Source organism: Leuresthes tenuis, unplaced genomic scaffold (assembly GCF_036924035.1).
Source record: "Leuresthes tenuis unplaced genomic scaffold, fLeuTen1.0.hap1 SCAF_7, whole genome shotgun sequence".
Taxonomy (NCBI): Eukaryota; Metazoa; Chordata; class Actinopteri; order Atheriniformes; family Atherinopsidae; genus Leuresthes; species Leuresthes tenuis.
Genome location: NW_027325361.1, coordinates 7,824,656 through 7,850,042, shown reverse-complemented (window position 1 = coordinate 7,850,042; position 25,387 = coordinate 7,824,656). Strand labels below are relative to the sequence as shown.

Here is a 25,387-nt window from a genome sequence, read left to right as displayed (position 1 = left end):
AATTTACTTTTTAAAAGTAAACTGATGGCATTATTAACACTGGCCACACCTTTCCAAAGACTAAATGCAACTTGATGTGAGATAAACGCTTTTTTTCTTGAACTCATCTGTAATGTTTGATTTGACCTATTTCTGCTCTAACAGGTCAGGTCATGAGAGGGAGTGACTAATCTTTAATGGTGGAATATTTTCTGTTGTGAATAATAATAATATCTCATTTAACACGTGAATGTACGTTCTAAGCATACTAACATAAAATGTCCTAAATATTCCCCAAGTAACATTTAACATGATTTTTCAAAATAGTTGGCTCTCCAGGCTTTGGCAGAGGAGGCAGCTCAGTTTATCAGAAGCAAAAAGATACAAACAAGACAGCATCAACACGAAAAGGTTGGACAGCTTTTATAAATTTAATATATCAATATATAGAGATATTTATCAACAGCTTGATTTCATAGAAACGTGAGTGAGACCATTTTGGCATACAGTACAGATATTCCATGTAAGTACAGAAGTTGCTAAGTTTTAAACACTGCCCTCCCCCTAATTCTGTAAACAACCCCAAAGTTAGGCCCCCTGCCCTCCCACTGACACATAACACAGAGTAACAGCAAAAGTAAAAGTTTACAGGAGCACAAACAAGGCACCAATAAATTAAACCCCCCCCCTTCTTTTTTTTAAAAAACGCACAACGAAATTAAATTCAACAGAATTAAATACAGTGTGAACACTACAGTCCGCAAAGCTGTTAGAAAGCTAAAACAAATAGGAGCAAACAAACGGAACAGACAGGAGAAAAAGTAAAAACACTTTGGCAGATTATTAATTTTTAGTTACAATCAAGTAGTAAAGAAACCCAGTGCTCTCGTGTACAAATAAATTCATATATAGTCTACACTCCTTTTTTTACCCCAGAAGTTTATGTACACCTTTTTTTACAGATACATTTAAAACATTATCAAAAAGTTTTTGTTGTATGAAAACGTATTATTTACAAGCATGATTCAAAACCATTGGACTACAACTTGATCCCCCCACCCCACCCCCCACATATTTCCTTCCCTACGAAGAACGTTATCTCTTTACACAGTGCAGAAGGCTTCTTGAAAAGTTTTGTGCAACAAACAGCGTAAAAAATGCCTGTGGTGTGGCTGCGGAATGGACAGAGCCCCCAATGGTTTTTGAGATTTCCTTGTAGGCAATGACACATCAGCAACATTTTGAGGAAATGCAGGTTGACAGTTTAGCAAAAACTGGAGCAAATTGTTTCCTATTCGTAAACTTTTCCAAAAAGAATGTTTAAATGCGTCTTCAACGTTATGCATCAAAATGCTGCCCCTATACATCATCAGATTTACACAAACAGATTTCAAAACTGCAACTTCCTGCAACCTTCATTTTACACTGGCTGGTAGAAAAATGTAGGCGACTGAACACTGCCCTTCAAGTACTCAAAACTCAAGTTGATCAAATATGAAACTGGGAATAGTTTGGTGAGGAGAGATCAACAACTACAGCTCACTTGCAGATTCACAGTCCAAAAAAAAAACTACATGATAAAAAGAGGAACAAGTTGATCAAGGAAAGTCACTGGGTCAACAAGACCAAAATGCAAGCCAAGCACAGTCACTGAAGGATTCCTTCCACGGTCCAAAAGTGCAGCTGGAGGGAGATGCTGCTTCTTCTGGCTGATCGTGATTGTTCCCAGTCAGCTCTTCACTTTCAGCTCCGAGGAACTTCGTTGTTTTTTTTGTGGTTTTGGGTCATTTCCTCCAGTGTTTAATTCTTCCAGTGTGTCTGCCTATCAAAAGACTGAAAGCCCTTGCCAAAGGAAAGATGGCTGAGATGTAGATGAAAGGGGGGGTGGGGGGTGAGAGTGCACAGTGACGACAATAATGACTTGGCTTTCTAAAAGCTAAAATTCAGTTGTATGATATTCAGAGAAAGACTACAAACCTCACTGCTGGCATTTAATGTCTTAGAGCAAAGCACAAGGAGCTGAAGTGGCAGAGAGGTGTGAGTGTTAAAGGTTAAAAAGCATTCTGGTAAAAACACCATGGGTCAGATACTCTGCTGAGAAAAGACTGGAGAGGAATCTTTAAGATTAAAAGGAGGAGCACAAATCAGGAACACTGTTATTTCTGCCTTGCAGTTAGTTCTAAGATTTTGGGTTATCAGGACTGTTAGTATTTACTGTGATGAGCTAATAACATGCAAAATAAATAAACCAGAGGTTATGTAAGAAATCAAATTTGACCTATATTCATAGTAACATGCTCATAATGCATTGGAACTGTTGTCAATGATAGCGTTATCAATGTAGGAGTTTAAACGAAGAGTTACATATGTAATATGTTATTTCACCGAACAGATGTGCACAATATTTACCCTACATTGTAAAACAGAACCTCAAATTATTGGCAACTCCTGTACCAAAAAACTACATTTATGCAAACACAGTTTACAGGAAAGCCAGTGCAACAACGATCAGGTTTGTTTCCAGCAGGGAACTTTGAGTTTCAATTGTTCTCTACTAATCTACCAAGTCTTACAATATGACACCTGCTTGGTGTAACTACAGCATTTATAAACATTTTCATTTAATGTTGGCACTGGCATGGTCTAATAAATAAAAAATGTCTGCAGTTACTTCAGCTTGATGGTGTTCTTTAGCATTTGACTATAATCATTAACTCTAAACAGAGTGGCTTGTGTTTCCTGAACTTAATCACTGACTGGATTCAGCATTTAAACCCTGGACTGAAATAGATTTCAAAGCCCTGTGGCTTTGCATAATGCACCCTGAACACCTTGTGACACAGTTATTACATTTGACAACAAAATGGCACCGTAAAGATTTTTAATACCATATAAAATTTCCTTTCTAGGACATAGGATTTGACATCTTTTGACAAGTAAAACCAGAAGCTGTTTAGACTAGAATATATATTGCCAAAAGAAGACTTGCAGTTATAAAAAAAAGAAAAAGCTCATTTCTAGCATGGTAAACTCCATGAAAGATATCCTGCTTCAATGTGCCTCATGGTTCTGAAAGCAGCAAATACTGGGCTTACAAAAAAATATCGAGGAAGAAATTAACTGTCTCCAACTGAGAACACTTGAAGTACCATCATAACATTGTACCTATATTTTAGTAACTAAATAACCCAAGGTATGGACCCTTGTAGCCTGTCAGCATGAGACAGAGCTGTCGAACTTCAGCCTGCTATTTATAGGCTGGACCCACAGTAAAACCACAATTAATGCTGCCATTTCAGCATTGCTTGGTATCCTCTAAACAGTCCCTGTAAATATTTAACAGTGCAGCAGGTATATAGAAAGCAAAAGGTCACACCATGCTTCTCAAAACAACAACTATTACAACCTGGTAAAATGAGTGATGAAAGCCCCAGTCTGAACTTTCTCAGTGTCCTTCAGTGTAGACGGCTCCTCTGGAGGTGACCACAAAGTGAACCAGCCAATCTGTCTTCACAGTGGCAATAATAACTTTCCCACAATGTCACGCTCAGGCACCTAAATAAATAAGCAATTTATTCTCCAAACTGGAAGCCCTCAGCATGGAACTCTATTAGACCTGAGGCAAACATGGACATGAAGGAAAGTGTGGGGTGCAAAGCTGGCTCAGCAAAGAGTTCAATCCAACTCAGACTGCAATTTACTCGGTCTTAAATTCACAAAGTCATCTGACCTGTGGCATCTGTCTTCCAACCTTCCATCACTGTTTTCTTTTAACACTGGGAGTATGTGATCATGTCAGCATCATAACAATTTACCTTACCTGAATTTATATATATATATATATATTTTAGAGAGCCCACATTTTCTATCAATATGTAGCTGACCATTAAATCTGCTTCATATGTCAATCTTATACAACAAGAAGCGAGAAAACCGCCTAAGAACTTGCTGAGATGAGTCAGTGTCTCCCACAATGTAATGCCTTTTGATTTTTCTCTGTTGGATAAATGTAGGGGAGTGCAGTTCTAAAAAAGACAGCAATGTAACTTACTACCCACCTGGTAAATATGCTGCCTAGAAATTGCCTACAAAGCATTAAAAATTGAAAGGGGAAAGTGCCATCTTTTATTGGGGGTTGGTGTCAGAATACCATCACAAAACCATTGTTTTGTGATGGTATTCCCAAGTGGTTTAGTATAAATTCTGGCAAAAAAACCTACCTGTCTATTTGTTTTCATGGTTGTTTTATTTCTCTCTTGTGGTTATTCAAGCTTCTCCGCTAAAAGAATCTTTCTAAAAAAGAGCAAGAGCTCTGAATAATAACTACCGTTGATCAACTGTTGCATGAATGCATCATTGGAGACTGTAATGAGCCAGCATAGGAAGACGTCTTTCTTTTTTTTTGCATGTTTTTCAATGACATTATATTCATATGTAGGAAAGACTGAGAATGCGCCAAACAAAATTAAATCTTAGAACAGACTTTCTCAAATGGAAAATGGTTCAGATCTGTTAACAAATGAGTGGAAGACAATAGTTCCTTGTTTAGCCTGGAGAATCAAAAATAACTTCATACTGTTTATGTACAACACATTGTAAGGGTGCTTAACTGTCAAAATGCTCATTACAAGATGAAATAATGTCCAGAATAAGGGAGTTGTTAATTTGCTATAACTACTTGTAATGTGTTATTCTATAACAGCCTCCAGGAATTCACTTTTGGAACACAGTATGAGCGATTATTACAAAATTCAGTGGGCATGAATTCCATCTGATTCAATGGGCTGGAAGTATGTCTGAGACAAGCCATGGAAGATCAGCTCTTTAAGCTGGCTCGCACATTTCCTCCCTATCCAGCTTTGAAATCAAATCAGTGCTGGACTCAGTCAACCCTGACATATTACTCATCTGCTTGTACAAAACCGGGCCACTCAAAACCTGAATGAATCCTCAGTAACAGCAGAAAGAAATTTCTTCCAAATGCCTGCTGTTTTTCCGCATCATCTCATTCAGCTACATTGTTAGAGGAGGAAGTGAGGGTGGAGAAGTCATCACGCCAAGAAACAAATGGCAAAGCCAGTGCTGTGAAGTCACATAAAAAGGGTTGCTCGAGTTAAAATCTGAGTGTCCTGTTCAGCAGCTTAAAGATGATAGTTGCTAGTCATGTCAGATCAAAGGAAAAGTGATCATTTAGGAGATGTACAGTTAAAAACCCACTGCTGTCTTGTCAGATAAAAAAAACCAGGGTGCTCAATACATACGTTCTGATGTTCTCTTCTAACTTGATTTTTGTTTACCAGTAAAAAACTGCCGCGGTTAATGCAGTTTAAAGTACCTGCATACAGAGCCAACCCTACACTAGTAAAAGAAAAATATAAATTAAAATAATGATGCATATTTTTTGCGTTTCAATGCTTCTTGCTAGCAGCTAATGGTCAGTGCCTCCTAATATCTCAAACAGTCACAGGTAGGTCATTTGTAACACTGTCAAACACACACACACACACACACACAAACAAAGTCAGAGACATGCATAAGTAAGCCACAATACCCTCAAGTTTATCATTGACTCCATGCATACCTTTGATGCCAGGAGACAGGATTAACCATAATTCATAGTATTTTTTGCCCTGTTGCTTTTTTGCTTGAGGCACAACCCACTGGGAGGACAAAGCCTCCCATTCCCCCTGAAACCACCCCCCACAAAAAAACCTCACTCTGTCACCCCAAAAAGAGGCGATTGTTTATCATCCTCTTTCCCCTTAGCCACATTTAGCCTTACAATATGTCAGGGGACAAATCTGAGGGGTCAAGTGTAAAAAAAAAAGATTATATTCTTCCTTCAAAAAAAAAAAAAAAAAAAGTGGGACAAGCATATATATATATGGCAGACAGCATGTAGAATTATAATGACCTTGCATGCGACTGTACTACACAGCATGTCCTGGCAAACACGATCAAACTTGCTTTTAGTATTGCAAACTAAACGCTTACAAGTTAAAAACAATCATTTTAAATTATGCACGCCACCTTTTTCACTTCTTTGATGGCCAGAAAGCTTTCTATTTACAATGTGCACTGAGACAGCAGAATGAGGTTAGTGTGAATGGTATCATCAAGCAGCATTTCACACACCACTACTGTTAACAGGAGGGTGAGGGCAGAGAGTGGAGTGGAGCAGAAGCTACTAAACTAACACTAACAGAAGAGGTAGTGGCTAGTATTGGTAGTGATGTTATTCCAGTGGAGAAAGAAGGAGAACAAGGGGAATTTAAAATATGTACATGTCATCCCTGCTCCTTAAAAGAGGGGGGGGGGGGCAAAATGAGGACTGCTTTTCATTCTCTTCTGCGTTGTACTGGCCTCATTGAGGTGGTGTAGAGACTGTGGTGAGAGGAGGGGCCAGGAATGGACTGGAGGGGGGCAGGCTGCATCCCCCATCAGGGGTAGCCATCATCCTCCAGACTGAGTGCCACGCGCTGCAGACAGCAGATAAAAAGACGGTTACCACAGTGGGCTAGTAAAGGAGAGGGAAGTGAGACAGAGCACAGAGGGAAAATAGAGCAGCACAACGAACAGGTGACACATTAAGAGTCACAGCAGAACCCAAAATTAAAATGTCTCCAATATGTTTTCCTGCTCTCTCTCTCCTAAAAATACTCTATTATCCCGCCTTTCCCTGACCTTCCCTCATGTCTCCAATTTACCCCCATATCCTTCCCCTCCTTCCTTGGCTGTTCCTACTGTAGGTGAGGAATGCAGGTCTCCTGCTTACGGCTGCACATGTCTGGCCCATATAATAACAGCATGATTTCTCTGGCTGCCTGAGGTGACTCCACTACAAAAGGCAAGAGTAGTTAAGGAGAGGGAATGAAGAGAACTAGCCTAAAGATCAAAGACAATCCAGCAGATTTTTACAGATGTAAATAATACAGTGGGACAAGAAAAAGTCTCCTGTCCTGCTCTTCACTGAAGGCAGTTATTACTTTGACCTTGAATCTTAATCATGCACCTGTTTCACGTCTATGTGTGTGTGGGCGTGAGTTTCAAGCTTGTCATCGTGCCGGCGATACCCAGAATTCTTTGCTTTTTCCTCCACTACGGAGCACCACAAAGAAATCTGTGTTACCATGCCAACTGATCAAAGCACAAGGCTACCATCCCCCACAAATAATCCTTTTTGGCTGCTCTTCCCAGCTTTCTCTCTGACACCCCCCAAAAAACAAGAATGTCCTGATGATGCACTCCCTCTGGATTCAGGTAAATTTTTAAGCAAGTAATATTTGGCATCATTTCCTGAATTCATAGAAAATGCAGCTTCTAGTAATTCTCAAAATTGCATCTGTATCAGTGGGAACTCAACAGGGGAGCCTGGGAGTCGTGATGCAAAGATTCATGGATTCAACAACTGTGCTCAAGATTGGAAAATGGGACACATTCCATTTTTGCCTGTCTTCTGCCCTGATTTGTGCTCCTTCATTATGTTTTGTGTATCATTAAAACCATGATGACAAAAGTGAAGAAATAATCTCACAGAGTGGTTTTGCTTTTGTGCTCTGTTGCCCTTTAAGTCCGCTTCGAAAATGCCAGAGAAGCCGATCGTCCTCAAAAGAATCTCAATCCCAAAACAAAAAATGATTTTTTAAATTACAACAGCAGTAGTTATTCAAGCCTCTGTTTGGATGATCTTTTGTCATCATTTTGAGCATGAGAAAAAGTGAAATTATTCCCTGACAGGCATGCTACTTCATGGCCCACATTTAATTATCTTCTGACCAAGTTTTAAAAGGGGACCTCTTATATCAGCTACTTCAGTAAGGAAAGTGTGAGATATTTGACAGAATAGGGATTTTTTCTTTTTTCTATGAAAACACTTTTGACAAACACTTAAGAAACTTTAAAAAACAGCGAACATGTAAATGGGATGGCAGGTGGTCAAGACGGATCTGATGCTGATAAATGTAATGTGTGAGTATGGTTGCTGTATGTGAATGAAATGCAAACATGGTGTTGTTGTAAAGGGCTAACATGTGATTACTGCAAAAATGATATGTGTATATGTGGAAGTGTGTGTATATGTGCAAGCCTGCTCTTTCTTTTCTCCAGGCTGAACTCGTACATCCTCTCATTTCCAAAATTTTCCAAACTCCTTTATTTCCACCTCCTTTTCCTTATTTGCCACTGGAGAGCATTGGTGCCCCTGAGTACCAGTGAGAGTTGCTGTCTGTGATGCCACCACCCAGAGGAAGCGCTATGAATGGCTGACTTTGGCTGCCACTCACTGCTGGGTAGACGTGGCCGACGGACTCGCTGTGGCGCCCGATGTGGATTTCGTCGTCGTCATCTTCCGTGGTTTTGCGGTAAACTGGGTTGTCGAAGTTCATGCTCTTGGTGTTCTTGCGTCGCCAGTTGCGCCAAACCAGGTATCCGCCGGTGCAGAGTAATCCGATGACCACTGTGGCAAGGATAGGGACTGCATGTGTTTAACACACACACAACAACAACACACGGCGGGAGCGTTAACACAGCCCAGGGGACACGGAGCGGCGCTTAAAGCACTCACACACACACACACACACACACACACACACACACACAAACACAGGGCTTGCAAAGCTTATTTCATCAACTGAAGGCTTATTGTTTTCTGTCCTTAATTTTCAAAATTGACCATTTCACTTCTATAAGATGTTTGTAGGGACATAAAGTGAGGTCAGTTATTTCACAGTAGAGCAAAACTTATGCAGCAGTCCATCCATTTTTTTCTATCTTTGATTAAAACTCACAAAAAGGGAAATTTACTGTATCTGTATGAGAAGAAATCCTGCATGACAAACAATTTAAAAAGCAATTAAATTCCCTGAAAATAAAAACAAAAATCAATCTTTGTGTAAAAAGAAGAAAACAATACTAAATTGTCTTTATTTTCTTTGTGTGCTTACTTCCTTTGTAGCCATTATTAACAAAGTAACTGTATCATGAAAATGTGTGCAAAACCAAAAACAATGAGCCTTCATACTGTGTATAATCACTCATTCCACTGCTGTCCTTCTCAGTCTCACATAATGATCAAAACCACATATATATCAATGCACATGCACAATTTTAATCAACGGCTGCATTCACCACGATCCAAAAACTACAAATCCAATCCAGTCAAACAAACAACATACATGCAAACACAACGACTGAACCAAACTGATTTTTATATTAAATCTTATGGCATTCAGGAGCTGAAGCCAGTGATCTGGCTCTTGTTTTTGGAAAAAAGCCCAGCAAGATTGCTTAACTGTCATCAGCACATTATCCTGGCACTCTTCATGAGGTTATAAGGAGAATGGAGAGTGGAAGAGGGGATGGGGACAGAAAGGTTTGGAGGATTTGAGATAAGGGTTGCCTGCATTCTCTTATTACCATAACATTAATGCCTAACTGCCCTCAGAATCTGTGTGTGTGTGTGTGTGTGTGTGTGTGTGTGTAAAGTCCATTTATGAGAGTGTATATGTGGCCATTGTATGTTGGGATGCAAACAGCCAAATCAGAGGTGAGTCAAGGAGGAGAGATAAAAGAAGTGTGGCTATGGTTGTGTGTGTGCATGCATCCATAGATGTGTTTTCATCCCCAATGGAAGCCCCATCTAATTGCACTTTTGTTGTGAAGGCACTCCCCCCCTTTTGTCTCATTTAAAATATTTCACTCTAATTAGAGACCAGCATAACAGCCTGACTTTGGCTAAATACTGATAATCATGGCTGGGCTGCTTCCCCTAGTAGAGCTGTGGGTGGTGCATTACTGGATGTGAGCAGAGAACTGGGGTTCAGGCATCCAGCCCTTGTGGACCTCCAACAATAATTAATGTTTCAAAGCTGCCAAAAATGAAAAATGGGGGGATTTGTGGAAACAACGAAAGGCAGAAGGACAGAATGAAGGATGAGGTAGAAAGGGTTAACAGTCCCATTGGCTGTTTTAATGAGCTGATATCTAAACTGTTGAGAATTAAAAGAGAAGAACAAATGGCTTGCAATATTTTAGAGCCCCCATGACTTATAAAACTATTCAATATCTGAAATGAAAGCAATCTTCAATTTAGCAGCACATGCTGCAGCTAAAAGGTCATTTGCACAATCAGCTGATTTCTCAGTTAAGTAGAGCATGACAGTATTAAATATTTCCATAAAATATTATTTTCATTTGAGTTAAAGCTAATAGAGTAGATTACCTTTACTAAGCTGGTTTAATTGAAGGTGATATACTACAGTGTATACGGTCAAATCGTGGCTTTTTTTCCTTTAAAAACAGAACATAAAATTCACATTTAAAGTAGAAATCTTAAAGCCGAGCTTAATGTGTTGAAAAGACACAAATCTCCACTATTTATATGAGCACATCTTAGATTTAATTAACCAGGTCGGAGAATAAACACTCAAAACCCAACACACACATGCAACTTTTGCAATCTCTAACATACTAAAACATACGACCAGACACAGAAAATACAGCATACACACACAATGTGCAGTACTTCAGAGGAAACGCTGAGATGGAGGAGCAAGGAGGGAGAAGCAGGCAGGCAAAAAGACAACGACAACTCAGTGGGAAGGTTAAGAATACTCACCGATGGGTATGACTATCCCCAGAACAGCTACTGTGATGTTGTTACCTATGAGGTAGTGATCACTTGCAGCTGAGATGAACCAGCAAGGAGAGAAAGAAACAGAAAACAAATCAAAGTAATGGTAAGCAAAAAGTTTTGCATCACACCAACCCCTCCTCAAAAGCCCTGCGAGGGAGAAATGGAGGTTTGCTGCAACAGAAGGGCATCATGCTGGAAAATCTTATTTGCATAATTTAAAGATAGAGAACCCAACTCCAGACTTTTTTAACAGCATGTGTAAATGAAGTGTAGATGAATCATACCAGGATGCCATAAAAATGCAATGAGATGCTTTGTAATACAAGAGGAGGCAGATACAATACAAGACAGAAATGGATCAGAATTCTTATGAAGATAATTAAAAAACAAATATGGATTTAGGATGCAATAAGCAATTCGGGTCAGGTTTAACTCATGCTGAGAGTCCCCCAGTGACCTTGAGCATGAACACATCGTCTTGTGTTCCAAGTCATTCTTTAACTGCTTCATCCCTTCATATTGTTTCATGATGCAACACAGCATCAATTTCTTTTAGACATGCTTTGAATTCCACTCCCCTTGAACTCTCAACCTGACAGGTTGGTGTCGAGCTTTGGCATCAACTCTGCTCCCAGTCCTCCTATTAGCAGCAGGCTAGCCATTAGCCAAAATGTGATCAGATGGCCAGAAGGAAGTCTAGTGAGGAGGATTAACAGAAGAGATCACAGTGCTGGCCCCGCATACCAATTGGCTTATTCTAGGAAAAAGACCGTGAAGTTCTATGCATAGCAAAAAGGCACAGATGGCATGTGATGGATGAGACACACATTGTTTCTCCTAAATGCAGTCATATATGAAAGAAACTCACACATGTACACACCAAATGAAAATCGGAGAAATAAACACATGAGGTGTTGTGGCTTTAGGCTGTGCAACAAAGCCTGCAAGTTCGGAGTCAGAAGAAGTGATTTTGGCCTTCTCTTAAAGTATGAGTGAAGACCAAAGTGTCGCCGAACTCAAAAGAACAGATTAATAAAATCTTATTAAAGAAGCTGTTTTGAAAGAGGCAGTCCTGGAGAGCGAATGCAGAGTCAGTGAGAAAGTCTCAATTTCATTAAGACTATTATTGTTGGAGGGATCTCAGTTTCAAAAAGACTTTGCTGTTTTCTGCCTCTGCACAAACCACCAATAGTTCTCAACCTGACAGCAACATTTATAATAAGGCCCTTCTGTATGGAGTTTGCATGTTCTCCATTTATGTATGCATGGGTTCTCTCTGGGTACTCCATCTTCCTCCCACCATCCAAAAACATGTACAGTATGTTAGGTTAATTGGTGATTCTAAATTGTTCCTAGGAGTGAGTGTGCATGGTTGTGCGTCAGGTGGATTTGTTAGATAATTATCTACACCGAGAGAAAAGGTACACATTTTGATGAAAAAGACTGGAACAGCATAGACGCCTCTGAACTCTGGGTACCAGCTGTTGTTTGTCTTTTATCCATATTCTCTGAAACTCCTGGTTCTTTCTTCCCTCCACCATGCCAGCCCCACCACTACAAATGTTTAACAGCTGATCCCAGCAAACTTGACAGTGTGCACTGAGCTGAACATTATAACACATGGCCAGTAAGATTGTCGACATATTTTGCTCAATGCCCCATTTTTTCCTGTGTCTGCTCCAGTTCTCATCTGGAGCATTTATTGTGTGTAAAGGGAGCTGAAAAATTCAGAGACTACAGGAAACATTTTGTTGTTGCTTCTCAGTAACTTTGAAAAACCAAAGACCCAGAAGTGATGCAGCAGGCATTCCTTTTGATTTCATCCCTTTCTACTTTCGATCCTGTTCTCTCCTTGTAAATACTGTTTTTCTTCTAAACCATGTCGATTTTTAACTTCCATTGTCATGTTCTTTTTGCTCTTTGCTCACTCCCATCTCTCTTTGACCTCCTTATTGTCTTTAGCTGTACCTTCATATTCAACAATCCCAGGTTTTTCTTCTGAGACCGTCTCATTCATGTCCTCATCTTCCCCATGTTTTCAATCCTTTTTATCACCATCTCTTCTTTGGGATGAAGGCAGTATTGTTAATTTAATTCAATTTCAATTCTTACCCCTAGCCCTCTGTACTGCTTCGACTCGTGCTTATCTGGTCTCTCCTATAAAATGTGGAAAGTCACAAATGAAAAGGCTTTACTGTGAAATCAAGTAATCAAGAGTTCATCCACAGTACAGCAGCTTGTCTTTGTTGAATGCTCTTTACATATACATATACTTTTTAAATCTCATCCTTTGGGGTGTGTCCACAGGCAGCTGTTCTTACCCTGCAAGTACTCATGACCTTATTTTCAGAGCTCTTTTCTCCTAGTGCTTATTGTTGCTAGGTTACTAAATCAGTCTTCAGTCACAGCCCAGATCAGTTTCTTCTTGCCCTTCTGACAGTGTTAATACAGTCATGTGAAAAAAGAAACCCTTTTTTTTAAATTGTAAAGGTCTTAGGTGTCATAAAAATAGTTAAATACAACCTCAGACAAGCAGCAACATAATATATATTAGACCATGTCTTCTATTTCACAAAAACCTTTAGAACTATGCCAAAAAGCAAAAGCAAGGTGTGAAAAAAGCAAACCAACACAGATTTCACACCTGGAATTAAGAGGTTGAAGAGCAGTAAGGTGCTGCCAGTCAAACCTGCACCTTTTCCAAATGTTCTCTTGAACTTAAAATTATGAGTAAAGTTGTTTAACAACAGTTTATCATCACAGTGATACAGTTAGTCTCTCTCCAATCTGAAAAGTGGGAGGCATTTCAATAGTGCTCACATTCAATTCAAGATGTCTACTTTCAATTGAAATTGTAAATAATTTTCCGAGATGGTGCTCTAAGACATGAAGGCAAAAAGCTGTCTTAGCAGTTTGACAGTTACCAAATCGTAATACTGAAAAATCTTTGAAACAAAGGGAAGACTGCTTCAAACTACAGCTGAAAGCAAAAAAAAACAAAACACACAGAACGTTGTGCAGCGCAGTGGCCTGTCAATTTTGCATCTTGGTTCTATTGACTTTTCTTGTCCGCTTACAAATAGAATTTAATTCTTAGCATGGCTTGTTAAAACATTGATAGCACTGTTATATTCTGCTGTCAGTGTTTGTCTGGGTTGGGAAGTCATATTTTTCATGCGCTCCAGTAAAGCTTGATTGGTTAGAACAAAAAGTGCTGCCAGATTTAGAGTGAAACACGGAAGGAGAGAAAGATAGAGAGAAGGACAGAGATAGAGAGGGAAAGACAAGGAACGTGAGAGGCTGTCAGAAAGCGAAGATGAGTGATGAGAGGTGAATGTAGAGAATGGAGAGGACTGTCGTTTGTTAGCTCTGACACCTCTGTTAGAAGCTGGTCACAAGTGACTAAGAGTATGAGGATCGAGATATTCACCAGTGAGTAGGTGTATATGTGTATTGTGTGGATAAGTGAGAAAAAGAGCAGAGGAAGAGGTATTGCAGTAGATAGACAGATGGTCAGAAGGAGAAATGAAGGGGAAGAAACGCCAGAACAGGGAAGGAAGCTGATGTAAGTATTGGTTTTCAGCTTCCAGCTGTGTTAATAGCAGGTGGTGAGGGTAGCTGGGGATTACACACTGAACATTCACCTCACACACATTTCTGTGGACAACCCTGCAAACCATGATACATACCTCTGTGAGAGAGGTTGGCATTGGTCTCTCTTTGAATGCTGTCGGGTGCCACTGGGCCCAGTAAAGGGGTGTGTGCGGATGTAGCCGTCTGACTGATGCTACTGAGACTGGTTGTCTCTGTGCTTGTGGCATCTGGGGTTCGAGGTTGCTCCGTACTTTGGGAGCTTCTGGATGTCTGAGGAATCACTGGTGTCGTAACACGCCGGGTTGTTTGCCTTAGTGTGGTAGCAAGAGAGGTGGTGGTGCTTGTTGTAGTGGTAACAGGGGTGCTAGTTGTTGGAGTGCTTGTTCTAGTGGTTGTAGTGGGACTTGTAGTAGTGCTGGTGGTGGTGGTGATGGTGGGTGGGGCAGCTGTGGTGGTTGTCCTGAGTCGAACTGCACAAATGACAAAAAAATAGTATAAAAATGAGCACTTTTACCTCAAGATGATCTCATAGTTCCCAGCCTCCTTGAGTTTTAAGCACAACTGAAATAATAAACTTACAGCAACATTTATAATAATTTTGTTATGTTTGGACTAAATAATGTGGATAAACCAACTGAAACCAACTTACATTATTTTAACACCCCAAACCTTGTCTTCTACCACTTTAGTGCGTGTCAGTTTTTCATATGTGAAAGTACATATGCCCCACAAACATAACTGTGTTTTCAGACGACCAAATGACTATTCAAGAGGATTTATCTGATGGTCGTCAAAAAATACATCTCTTCAGGGCTTCTCCATCATACTCAAAAATAAGTGAGTAAGCAGAAAGGAAGTGAAAAAAATTCTATTTTATTCTGTAATATAGGTGAGAGCTCAGTAGAAATATTACATTAGGAAATCCAAAGGCTGTAGTGCAGTGCTCAGTGCCCATGTTCCCTCTCTGAGTGGTGGCCCACATACATCATCATCATCATCTTTCTCCCTTTTCTCTGTGTCAGCTCCTTTTGCCTCACCTTCACAAACATGAAGTGTGAAAATAGAGGGAGTCTATTAAGGATAACAACTTTACAAATGTTGTGACTCTATCCAGGTAGTGGACTAGCTGAGCTGTGAAATAAGGTCAGCGAAATAATGAAGGTGTGTTGGGGAAGCAGGCGGAATCCCTGACCCACTTCCTGGGATGGTGTTAAAGCAAACAAAGGTTTTATATTGCTTTTGAATCCATCACAATCAATGCACGTAAAAGTATGTTACATTAGCAAGTGCCGACACAGGCACATGCTGGATTTCCATAAAAGCTTTCTACTTCAGTGGGCAGTTTTGTTATGATTTGACAGAAATAATAAGAATAAGAATATATTGGCATATTTGTATGCTTTGATTTTTAATATATTTAAGGGTTTTCTGAGCATGTTTTACTGAAAGTTTCACAAAGGGTTGTCGTGTATCTCATCAAATAGGAGTGGATTTGTGGACATCAGTCTATGAAATCGATTGGTGTAGATGAAGTAAGAACCATTACACCATAGATGACAATAAAACAAAAACTGTAAAAAAAAGTATTTTCTATAACCATTAATGCATAGTAAAAGAGTGGAAACCCTGTAAAATACTAGGGTGTTCAGACCTGGACAGTTACTTATAAATAACACATAAATACCTAATAAAGTGTTGAGAGAGTGAAACAGCTATTCAGCTTAATATTCGATTGACTTGGCACTCGATCATGTCACTGAGATTACAGTAGGATGGATCTCATGTGACGTTAGCCAGCACATTTCTTTTAATTAGGTGTTTTTCTTGGGAGCTCGTGTTTTATTGGTTCAGAATGTTTTCGACTAACCTATAGCACAGCGCCTCATGTCTGGTCCTAGCTCCATCCCATCGGGACAGGCACAGGTATATTTCGGGGAGTGGTCTGTGATCTGAGGAGCCTTCAGACAGAGGTACTCACAGCCACCGTTGGGTAAACTGCCCATATTGCAGGTGTCAGGGCCTTGTGGGAGAAGAAGAAACACAACAACGATTAAACCATCTTTTGGCGAATTTAAGTTTGTTCATTTTCTGTTTCAAAACATACAAAATTTGTGATTAATCTGCTTTACAAATTCTTATCTCAGATATTGCCATTTAAAACTATATTGGTAACCAATCTGACCCTTAAGGTTGTGACATTTCTGAATATTTAACAGTTTCCCTTAAGACAATACAGAAAATTGTAGTCCCATGGGGACTGACAGAACATGAGCAATAGACTCTTGACAGGTAGAAGGACAACAATCTTAAGAACTAAAGTGGATACCCATTTTAAAAACACCAACTTAGAGCAAGGGATGTTAAAGGGATTTAAAATGCTTTTAGCCCAGGATTACTTAGAGAATCAGCCAACCAGCACAATTTTTTATTCCTGTTAACTGTATTGTGTTCTTTACAGTGAATTGCCATAAAATAGATTCAGAGCCCTGCTGTACATTTATTCCACTATTTTCAAGCAAACCTCTGCGTGCAGCTTTTTTTTTTCAACTCTGCACACTGAATAAATATTTAAATGCAGTCTCTTAACCTTAGATGCAGATTCATAGGAAAATATTGCTCCTCTTGCCATATGGGGAAGCATCAGAATTAGGTCAGGTTGCAGTTGATTCTGGCTTCTGATGTGTTATGTAGCACATTCAAGAAGTCACCAGAAGAAGAATCACTGACTACCCACCCTGTTTAATAAGTAGGTAATACATTGATATTTCATGTACAGTACTGACAAACTGTCTGCATAGCAAGTATGTAACAGCTGTCCATGACAAATTCTTCAATGCTCCAATTGTCTTTTCTTCTATGTTATTTTCCATGTTAATAAATAAAACAAAATTTCTCTCTTAAAAGCAAGTTTTTCATAGGCTGCATCTTACTGTGACAAATCATTTGAAATACCACAATGGGGAAGGATGGAGCAGAGGGGTGAATTGAAAAAAATGCAAGAGCAGTGTAAGAGAGAAGTCAAACCACAGAAATTGATAGAAGGGGAAGGCATAAAAAACAAATGAGAAGGAAAGATTAGCACAGAATGTAAATGGGACAAAACCAGACAGGACAGTGACCTCCATACTTGCAAAATGTTGTTGCTATAAAGTTACTTCACTCTTTTTATCCCTCTGCACTGCCTACCTTTGGTCAAAATAATAACTAAAATGTGGAGCCTGAGCTTCAAAGCATGACTGTGTGTCATAAAATTATATATATAGAAAAATTAAATTAAATTAAAAGGACACTAAAGAGAGTATCAGATTCTACACTCCATTGAGGAAATGTATCCAAAAAAACAAAAAAAAACAAAAGAAAAGGTGAACAGATTGTGAAACACAAGTTGTTAGATATATTTTTGAATGTGTGGAGGTGTAACGTAGCAAATAAAAAGAAGTGGGCATTTCTGCCAGTTTTGAAGACTTTAGCTCAAGGCATGAAATAGATATCACATTCTTGAGAATGGGACCGAAAGACAAACAAGAAAAAGAATGCCTAGAGCAACAACTGCTGCTCGGGCAGGCGTATCAAGATTTCATGAAAAGTAAGAGAGAAAAAGGTCATTTCTGAAAGATAGGATACATTGCTTCAGCCAAGATATCATTTATGAAAAATATCAGCTATCAGTGCTACAAATATCTTGATGGGACATATGAAGCTAATCCATTTAGCCTAGGCCGGCCCGTGTCATGTTGTGCTTTTGTTGGCATTTTGGAGGTAACGTGTTAAATTCTGTGATATCTTTTTGAACAGAACTCTTGATTTATTAATGAGAGAATGCAATTAGCTCACAACTGCGCACTGGCTGCTTTGAGCACACAGCGAGGAGAGAAAACAAAGTATGAAAACACAGACACACAAACAAATCCCTGGCACACAATGTCAAACACCAAGGTGCACACCACAGCGGCATTAACTAGCACCCACACACACCTTTGGAATGCGTCTGCCCTGTGAAGATAATGAACATATCAGTTTACATTCCCAGCACACCCATCGATCTAATTACACTCATCCGGCTATTTGTTCACTTTTTCAGTTCTACTAAGTGGTTCCTCTGGTGTACATGAGGATAATTCAAGGCTTTATTTGTGGGGTTAAAATGATTCTTTTGTTGTTTGACCAATACAGCTCATTATTCTGACCAACACCAAGCAAATACTAACAAGAGTCCCGTCATCTGTGGCGTCACATCAAATATAGTGTGCTTTGTCTTTGATGACACCATTTAAGGAATAACTGAATTATAGAAAAAATCATCAGACTTTATTTGCATTGTTTCTGCATATCTTACCTTTAGGCTGCCTCTGTTCATGAAACACCACCAAGTCCAGGGGGTTGTTAAGGTTCTGTGCGACCTTTGCCACATCATGTCCTGTCAGTCGGTTTGCACTGTATATCGCTTCATCCTCCAAGTCTGTCCAATAGATGCGATCCTGTGTATGAAAGAGTTGAAGTCAAAAAAACTTTTAAAAGATAAATGTAAAATCTCATAGAAAGCATGACTCACTTCTTGCCATTACAGACTTCCAGTAAATATGTGTAACCTTAAAAAAACCTTATGCTCTGTTACATGGACAATTTTTAGTGACAATCAGGATTAATTTCTACCAGCTGTCCTAAAATATCTGCAGCTGATAGCTGTGTGAGGTAAAAAGCAGAATGGTAAGGAATTAGAGCACTGTCATCGCAGAACTTAACAGGAATCTTACAGACAAAAATGATGATGGCATAATAAACAGCAGCCTGTGGACACAGATGCCAAATGAAGAGGTGGTGGTTGTGAAATGAGAAACATCTTTCAAAGAATGCTAGCTTCCTGTCCATTTTCTTCTGCTGAAAACTGTCCATCAAACATTTGATCGAAGAGATTAAAATCATTACAAAATAATCTAAAATTATATCTACAGGTAAACACTATTTCTTTTTTATTATTACTTAGGTCAAAGTGGAAGTCCAAATCAGTTTTTTCAGTTACAAAATGTGTCCCGGTATATATACATATACTGAAGTTTAATGTACTTTAGGTTATTTCAAGGTGGCGCTCCAGTTTCCTCCACAGGAATAAGTACATTTGACTTTTTTTTTTACTTTAAATTGTGGGCATATAAGAAGTTATCTATTTTAATGGCTCTCTTTCAAACATTATTTTAGTCGTGTTAGGTTCAAAGGAAGTTTGAACAGATTTAATAAGTTCTGTTTTAATTCATAATGTATCCCATTCTTTGACATGTTTAACATATAGCACTCATATGCTCGCAATACTGTTTGTCAGAATTCCCCAGGCTTTCTGAATGTCTTTCAAGGTTTTTTCTTTTAACATTGGCTGCTTTTTAACTAACCTTTGGCCCAGCACTTGTACCTGACCATTTTCAGAATTTTTTCTGTTTGGTTTGTTTATCAAGGTAACTTTGACCCATGAATCATTCAGACACTCAGCATTTGACTGAAAGGAGAGAACCAGTGCATCTACGCATAAAAGACAACTTTCTGGCAATATGTGAAGAAATAAGGGGCGGCTCAAGACTTCTGTGCAGAACAATTTCTATTTTATCAGAAAGAAAAGGCCCGTGAAGGTGGTTTATGCTGAAATCAAAGCAACTTGCTTTTTTTGGCATTTAGTAGATTAGAAAAGCTGATTGTTCTCTGACACGAGGGGGAACCCCCCCAAAAAGTACCAAATCTATAGTTTGTACCCTGTACAAGTAGTTTTAGCTGTCATGGTCACAATCTGCCATGGCAGAAAGAGCCATGATAACTACTGGTCCTGTAAGGAAGTAACCTTTACAGTTACTGTGTTGTAAAAGGTAAACAAATACATTCAAAATGAATGAAAAAGAATTGTACGAGTACCTGAATATAAAGGAATATGAAATGGAAGTCTATCTTTTTATGTCTGCATTTATTTTTCTCTCTCTATCACCTCCTCATAACTCTCTTTAATAATACTACAGAATAAAAGGATTCTTCACAGCACAAGAGGTCATCATAATTGGTTTCCACAGCAACCCCAGCCTGCTCACTCTATGCAGGAACACAGCAGCAAATAAAACAAAGCAAAATAAACAAACAAACAAAAAAATTGCACAGATTGTAGGATCATAGGCAGGTTAAAAACAGAAAAAGAGAAATAATTTAGAAGGTGAGTTAGAGATGAAACAGGAAACCTGCTATGAGTCAGAATCCTTTCATGAGACAGAGGCTGTGTTTTATCCTCTCTCTGAGGGCGTGGAACAGGGTTCCAACCAGTTTTGTAAGGTGTATGTAAATTAGTGGGTAGTCATCCTTGGTTTTGATTTGTGCTGGATTATCAGTGGACTTAACCTTTCTTCAGTCTTCCATCTTTCAGTGAGCTCTGTATCGCTCCATCGTTTGCACTCAGATTCAGGTAACCTTTACTCTTATGACAGTGGTGCTGAAACAGTGAAAGGCAAATATCAGTGATAAAACGATTCTCAAATCTGTTATTCCATCTCTCCTTTTGCCTTTCTCTCTCTGTGGATGTCTTCCTCAATCTGTCAGTCTCCACTTCTGTTTATCTTTTTCAGTCTTTCTGCTGTCAGTCTCTTCATGTGTCACATTTCTGACCTTGAGAGATTCAAACAGCAACGAAAACCCGAGGAGAGTGATGCTCTTTATTCTTGGATCAAGGTGAATCTTTCATGTGTCAAAGGATAGGGCAGAGCTTATACACAAGGGCACGCAAGCAGCACATGACAGTGCATCATATCAGTAAGATCTCTGTCTCTCAGTGGGATTCAGCGGGATGGGAATATATCTAAATGGATATAGTCATTAAAGAGTTGAAGAAAAAACAGGATTTAATGATTTTGTCACGATTCTAAGAAGCACAAATGTTTGGGCAGTCTGGCTGAAACGTCTGCCTGATGAGCTTCAGGTTCCCTTTTGCACTCTTTGATGTTGTGCCAAAAAACTACAAATGAGCACTTGAGCAACATTAGAAGGCTTTGATTTTAGAGGGGTTTGTGCTCTTTGTTAATTCAACCCCAAAACATAAAAACTGAGCTTTGAGTGTGTGCTTTGAGTTAAATCTGTCATGTAAACAGATTTTGTGTTGCAATTTCCGTTGAACCTCAGTGAGCTTCAAAGTTGTATTTTAAGCAATTTCACACTAGAATTTTACTAAAATAAAGCTTTCGCAAATGCATCAGTATTTACATCAATTTTTATTTAATAAGCTCAATGATAGTGGGGTCTTTACCTCCTACAGCGTTCAGTAAATGAGACAAATATGTATCTCTATAAACATTCTGTCTTTCTTAACATTTTCATTTCTGAAGACAATTTCTTTGAATCGCCATCCTTCTCTTTTCCTTCATTCCAATCTCATCTTCTCTTCTACGTCCTTAAGACAAAAAAGAGAGGATAAAAGGTAATACAATAACACTAAAGCCCATGAAAGGGAAAACATTATTCTCTGTGAGCCCTTATCATCTACACATCCTCAGGCCATGTGTGAAGGCAGGCGGTGGACCCTGACTGGCAGAATTTGTGTGTGTGTGTGCTGGTTTACATGTGTTCGGTGATAGTGTATCAAGACTTTAAAAGAGGACCTTTTGCTTATGGAGTATATTCAGCTGAGTCAGTTGAATCATTTTTGTAATTATTTACAAGTAATTTTCTTGTAAAATTAGCAATAAAAACAAATGAGTCTCTGAATATGTCTGCCTTGAACTTTTTAAAAAGAGGCTCAATTGTCCTGGCCAGACACCGCTTTACACAGTGTGTTTGTGTAAAGCTTAGGAGATATTTATAGTTTGCCATTCTTCACATGCTATTTTTCTAAGCTGCTCTTTGCTGGCGGGGCTTGTTGCTCTCTTATCCATTCTTAAGTAAACCAACACTTGTATTTAATTCTAGTCAGGGAACGTACTTGCTCAGGTCATACTTATCCGCAGTTTAAGCTTGAATAACTGTATGACTGTAGCAGTTTGTATAGGATAACTGGCAAAAAATGTCCCTGCCAAGCTTCATGACACTAAGAGTCATCTATTCATTTAGTATTTGGGCTACACCTTGTCACGCCATTACTACACCTCTTACAGGGATTAGGTATATATCAGCACCTTGTGCTGACAAAGATAACGCTTATGTCCGCACATTCCCACCTCCATATTACATCCTGCAGTCAGCGTGTGGGACCCGATCTTCCTGAGATCGTCACAGAATCCTGTGAAGTCACAGAATCAACCATAACGATAACCAGATAAATGCAGCTTTTCAATACCAGGTGGCATTAGAAACAGGTTGTGCATGGGGTCAATTTTCAAGGACAATACAGTGGTGCATCTTAAGCAGCTTACTGGTTCTCCTCAATTGTCTCCCATCTTTATGAACAACCTGGTTTCTTCAGCATTTCTTTCCCATGAGGTGTCAGAATTGTGAGCCAGGAAAACTAAAGGAATGAATTTTCTATCGTCGGTCTGTTGGGAGCTGAACAACCTTGTGTACGGCTAAAGGATTTTTAATTTGTTCTGTATCACTACCAGAACAGAACACAGACCAGAACAGCTGAGGGCTATTAATCTCAAAAGCTGAACTTTCACTGCTGCCTGAAACATTGGTTCTCCTCACATACACACGCATATCCAACACACAAGTGCACCCTCTCAGCCAGACATGATGGATGTTCTCCCTTTCCTCTGCTTCTCATCATCACAGCATGTGCAGCAAAGACAAGACTGAGGGAAACACTTCTTACTGATCACATTTCATCTCCTGCTATCTTCACTTTCATCTTCAATCTTCTCCCCTCTGGCTGTTTTCTACCTTCCAGATATCTACAGCTGATGGGCTCAAACGTACAGACTCACATCCATCTGAATAAATACACCCATATTAGTTCTTTAGATTGCTGTATGTCACTGTGACTCTGTACTCGTCATGGAGTAAATTGAGAATCCCTAGGTTTATCCTGCTTCTCTACTTATAAAACATCTAAATTTATTCAATCTCAGTCAGCCGGTGTTCCATTGTGTATATCTTTTCCAATAGTTCTTAAGCTCCTACACTTCCCTAACTGTCCACTCTATAGTATATGTTGTAAAAAACTCCTGTTTGTGATTATTACAGTAACAAGAAATCCCAGGCAGCTCAATAAAAACGTACATGTTAGGCTTTCGAATTCCAAGTCGTCCAAGTCAGATAAGGAAGTTACGATTGGACCTTAAAAGTGAAGCAAAAAGTTGTTGCATTGCCTAGATTAGGCTCAGAGATGTCTTGAAATATACATCCCTGATGGGAATAAAAAAAGAAGATTTGAGACTGTCACCCTCAAGGCAGGAGTAAGTGTTCACAGGCCTATTTTTCTGTTTGTGTCTACCATGACGTCTGGAATTCAAAATAAGGACTTGAGCATCTTCTTTTACCATTCTGGTAGAGACTTCACGCAAACACTGCCAATAAACGAATGCCAATGCACACAATGAAAAGATTAAAACAATTATTTTGTAATTAATTATTCAGTTTTTCTCTTCAGTTTTTGTGCCCTCGTGCCATAACTTTGATTTATTTGTTTTACCCTTTGTTCTTTTTCTCTTCAAAGGGGATCTGGATTACATTTTCATACTGGAAAAACTATGGTGATGTATATTTCAAGTGTTAAAATGCAAGACTGCTCAACAAGATTTTTCTACTTTATCGAAATGAAAAGGTGTGCAGCTGTGCACCAAGCTGAGGCTGCCATTGGTTGAACTGCTTCATTGAGTATGTTCTAATCTTTCCTTTCTCTTGTACCTCAAAGACAGTGATGGCGAAGGGGTGTCCAAGGTGGTGATGGGAGGACAGCAGCACTTTACGGTTGTCACCATTCAGATCCACACTGGACAGCAGATGCAGCTTGGAGTCCACCCAGTAGAGACGCCTGTTGGACAAATCTGACACGATGTAGGGGGGAAAAAGAAAGAACAAAGCCAAGGGGTAGAAGAAAAAAAAAGGAGGAAGAGGAAAGTAAATGGAGAGAGAGAGAGAGGGAGAGACGGGTCACTCAGCAAAGAAAGGCCTAGGGTGAAAGCTGTATGAATGTAATGGCCCAGTAGCTACATCATCAATCTTCTCTGACATGACGGCTGACGCTCTGTGCTGAGAAAACACAGATGTGATTGTAATATTGCTGCTTGACTTGCTTGCTCGGGGGAAATATATGTGCCCTTGAGCAAATTCATTAGTCTTGCTGGACCATCTTTAAAAGAACACTTTGCTGTTTTACATTTCTATTATTCTCCAAGTATCGGTCCCCAGAACAGTTTACAGAAAGACCGCAGCATTTCTTTTCCGTTGCCATGGGCCCTGAATTGGTGTTGTGGTTAACTAACTGTGGATAAAGTTTACAGACAGCATTGAATTTGACAGAAAAGAGAAATCTAAGTGTGACTTTCCTTTTTCTAAGATTGCACAAATGAAAAAGTTTAAACAACAACTGGGCATAAAGAATCAGCAAGCACTTTTACACATCTTTGGTTTGAAACAAAAATATATACAAATACTTTCAAACACAATAACTTATATCAACAATTTTTATAAGATTGATAGACTTAAGGCTTAAAAAATATTTACCAGCATGTATATATTAATCTAGAATTTGAGCACTTCTTTTATGGCGAATAGTTGGTATTTTTTCCCATCAATGAGACCATCTAAGCTCAAGGTGACGTTAACAAAGTTGAGCGAGTTTAAAAGTCTAAAAGTTTAAATAAATCCAGAAAACACAAATGGGCAAAAAAAATGATAGAAGTCTGATTGAAATAAAGAAGGTTTGTGGTCACACACATGAACAAGTCAGCAGAGTAAACTGCAAAGTGACAATAATTTCCACCATTATACGGTAGAAACTGGCACACCACATTATTTTCAGTCTCTGACTTGGTCACCTGCTCTGTATGAAATCAATGCCCAAAGAAAAATAATCCACCCCTTCTCCCAAAGGAGCAGGCCCAACTCTCTCATTTGCCTTATTGTAAAAATAATCTGTTTTCATACCGATGCAGCAACACCTCAATTCCACAGAGCGAGCAAATCAACTGTGTACCTCTATTTCTCCTCAGGCAAGGGCGGCCGAGAGAAATTGGCTGGTGCTGCGGAGGGAGTTGAGAGGGATGATGGGAGGTATCGACAGCAAAG

The 25,387-nt window shown here is 39.2% G+C and overlaps 1 protein-coding gene across 4 annotated transcripts in view; it reads right to left on the bottom strand.

Moving 5' to 3' along the window:
• Positions 1-387: 387 nt before the first annotated feature.
• lrp8 (low density lipoprotein receptor-related protein 8, apolipoprotein e receptor) overlaps positions 388-25,387 on the bottom strand; it is a 147,670-nt gene continuing 122,670 nt past the window's right edge. The window contains exons 13-19 of one of the 4 annotated variants that reach the window (XM_072389078.1): positions 24,005-24,144; positions 18,543-18,684; positions 16,074-16,226; positions 14,302-14,676; positions 10,595-10,663; positions 8,262-8,452; positions 388-6,458 (exon numbers count right to left, since the gene is read on the bottom strand). In XM_072389078.1, coding sequence (XP_072245179.1) covers positions 6,420-6,458; positions 8,262-8,452; positions 10,595-10,663; positions 14,302-14,676; positions 16,074-16,226; positions 18,543-18,684; positions 24,005-24,144 — 1,109 coding nt within the window. In that variant the 3' untranslated portion in view covers positions 388-6,419. Of the gene's footprint in view, positions 8,453-10,594; positions 10,664-14,301; positions 14,677-16,073; positions 16,227-18,542; positions 18,685-24,004; positions 24,145-25,387 lie in introns of all 4 variants that reach the window. The other 3 variants (XM_072389079.1, XM_072389076.1, XM_072389077.1) reach the window with 3 other exon arrangements.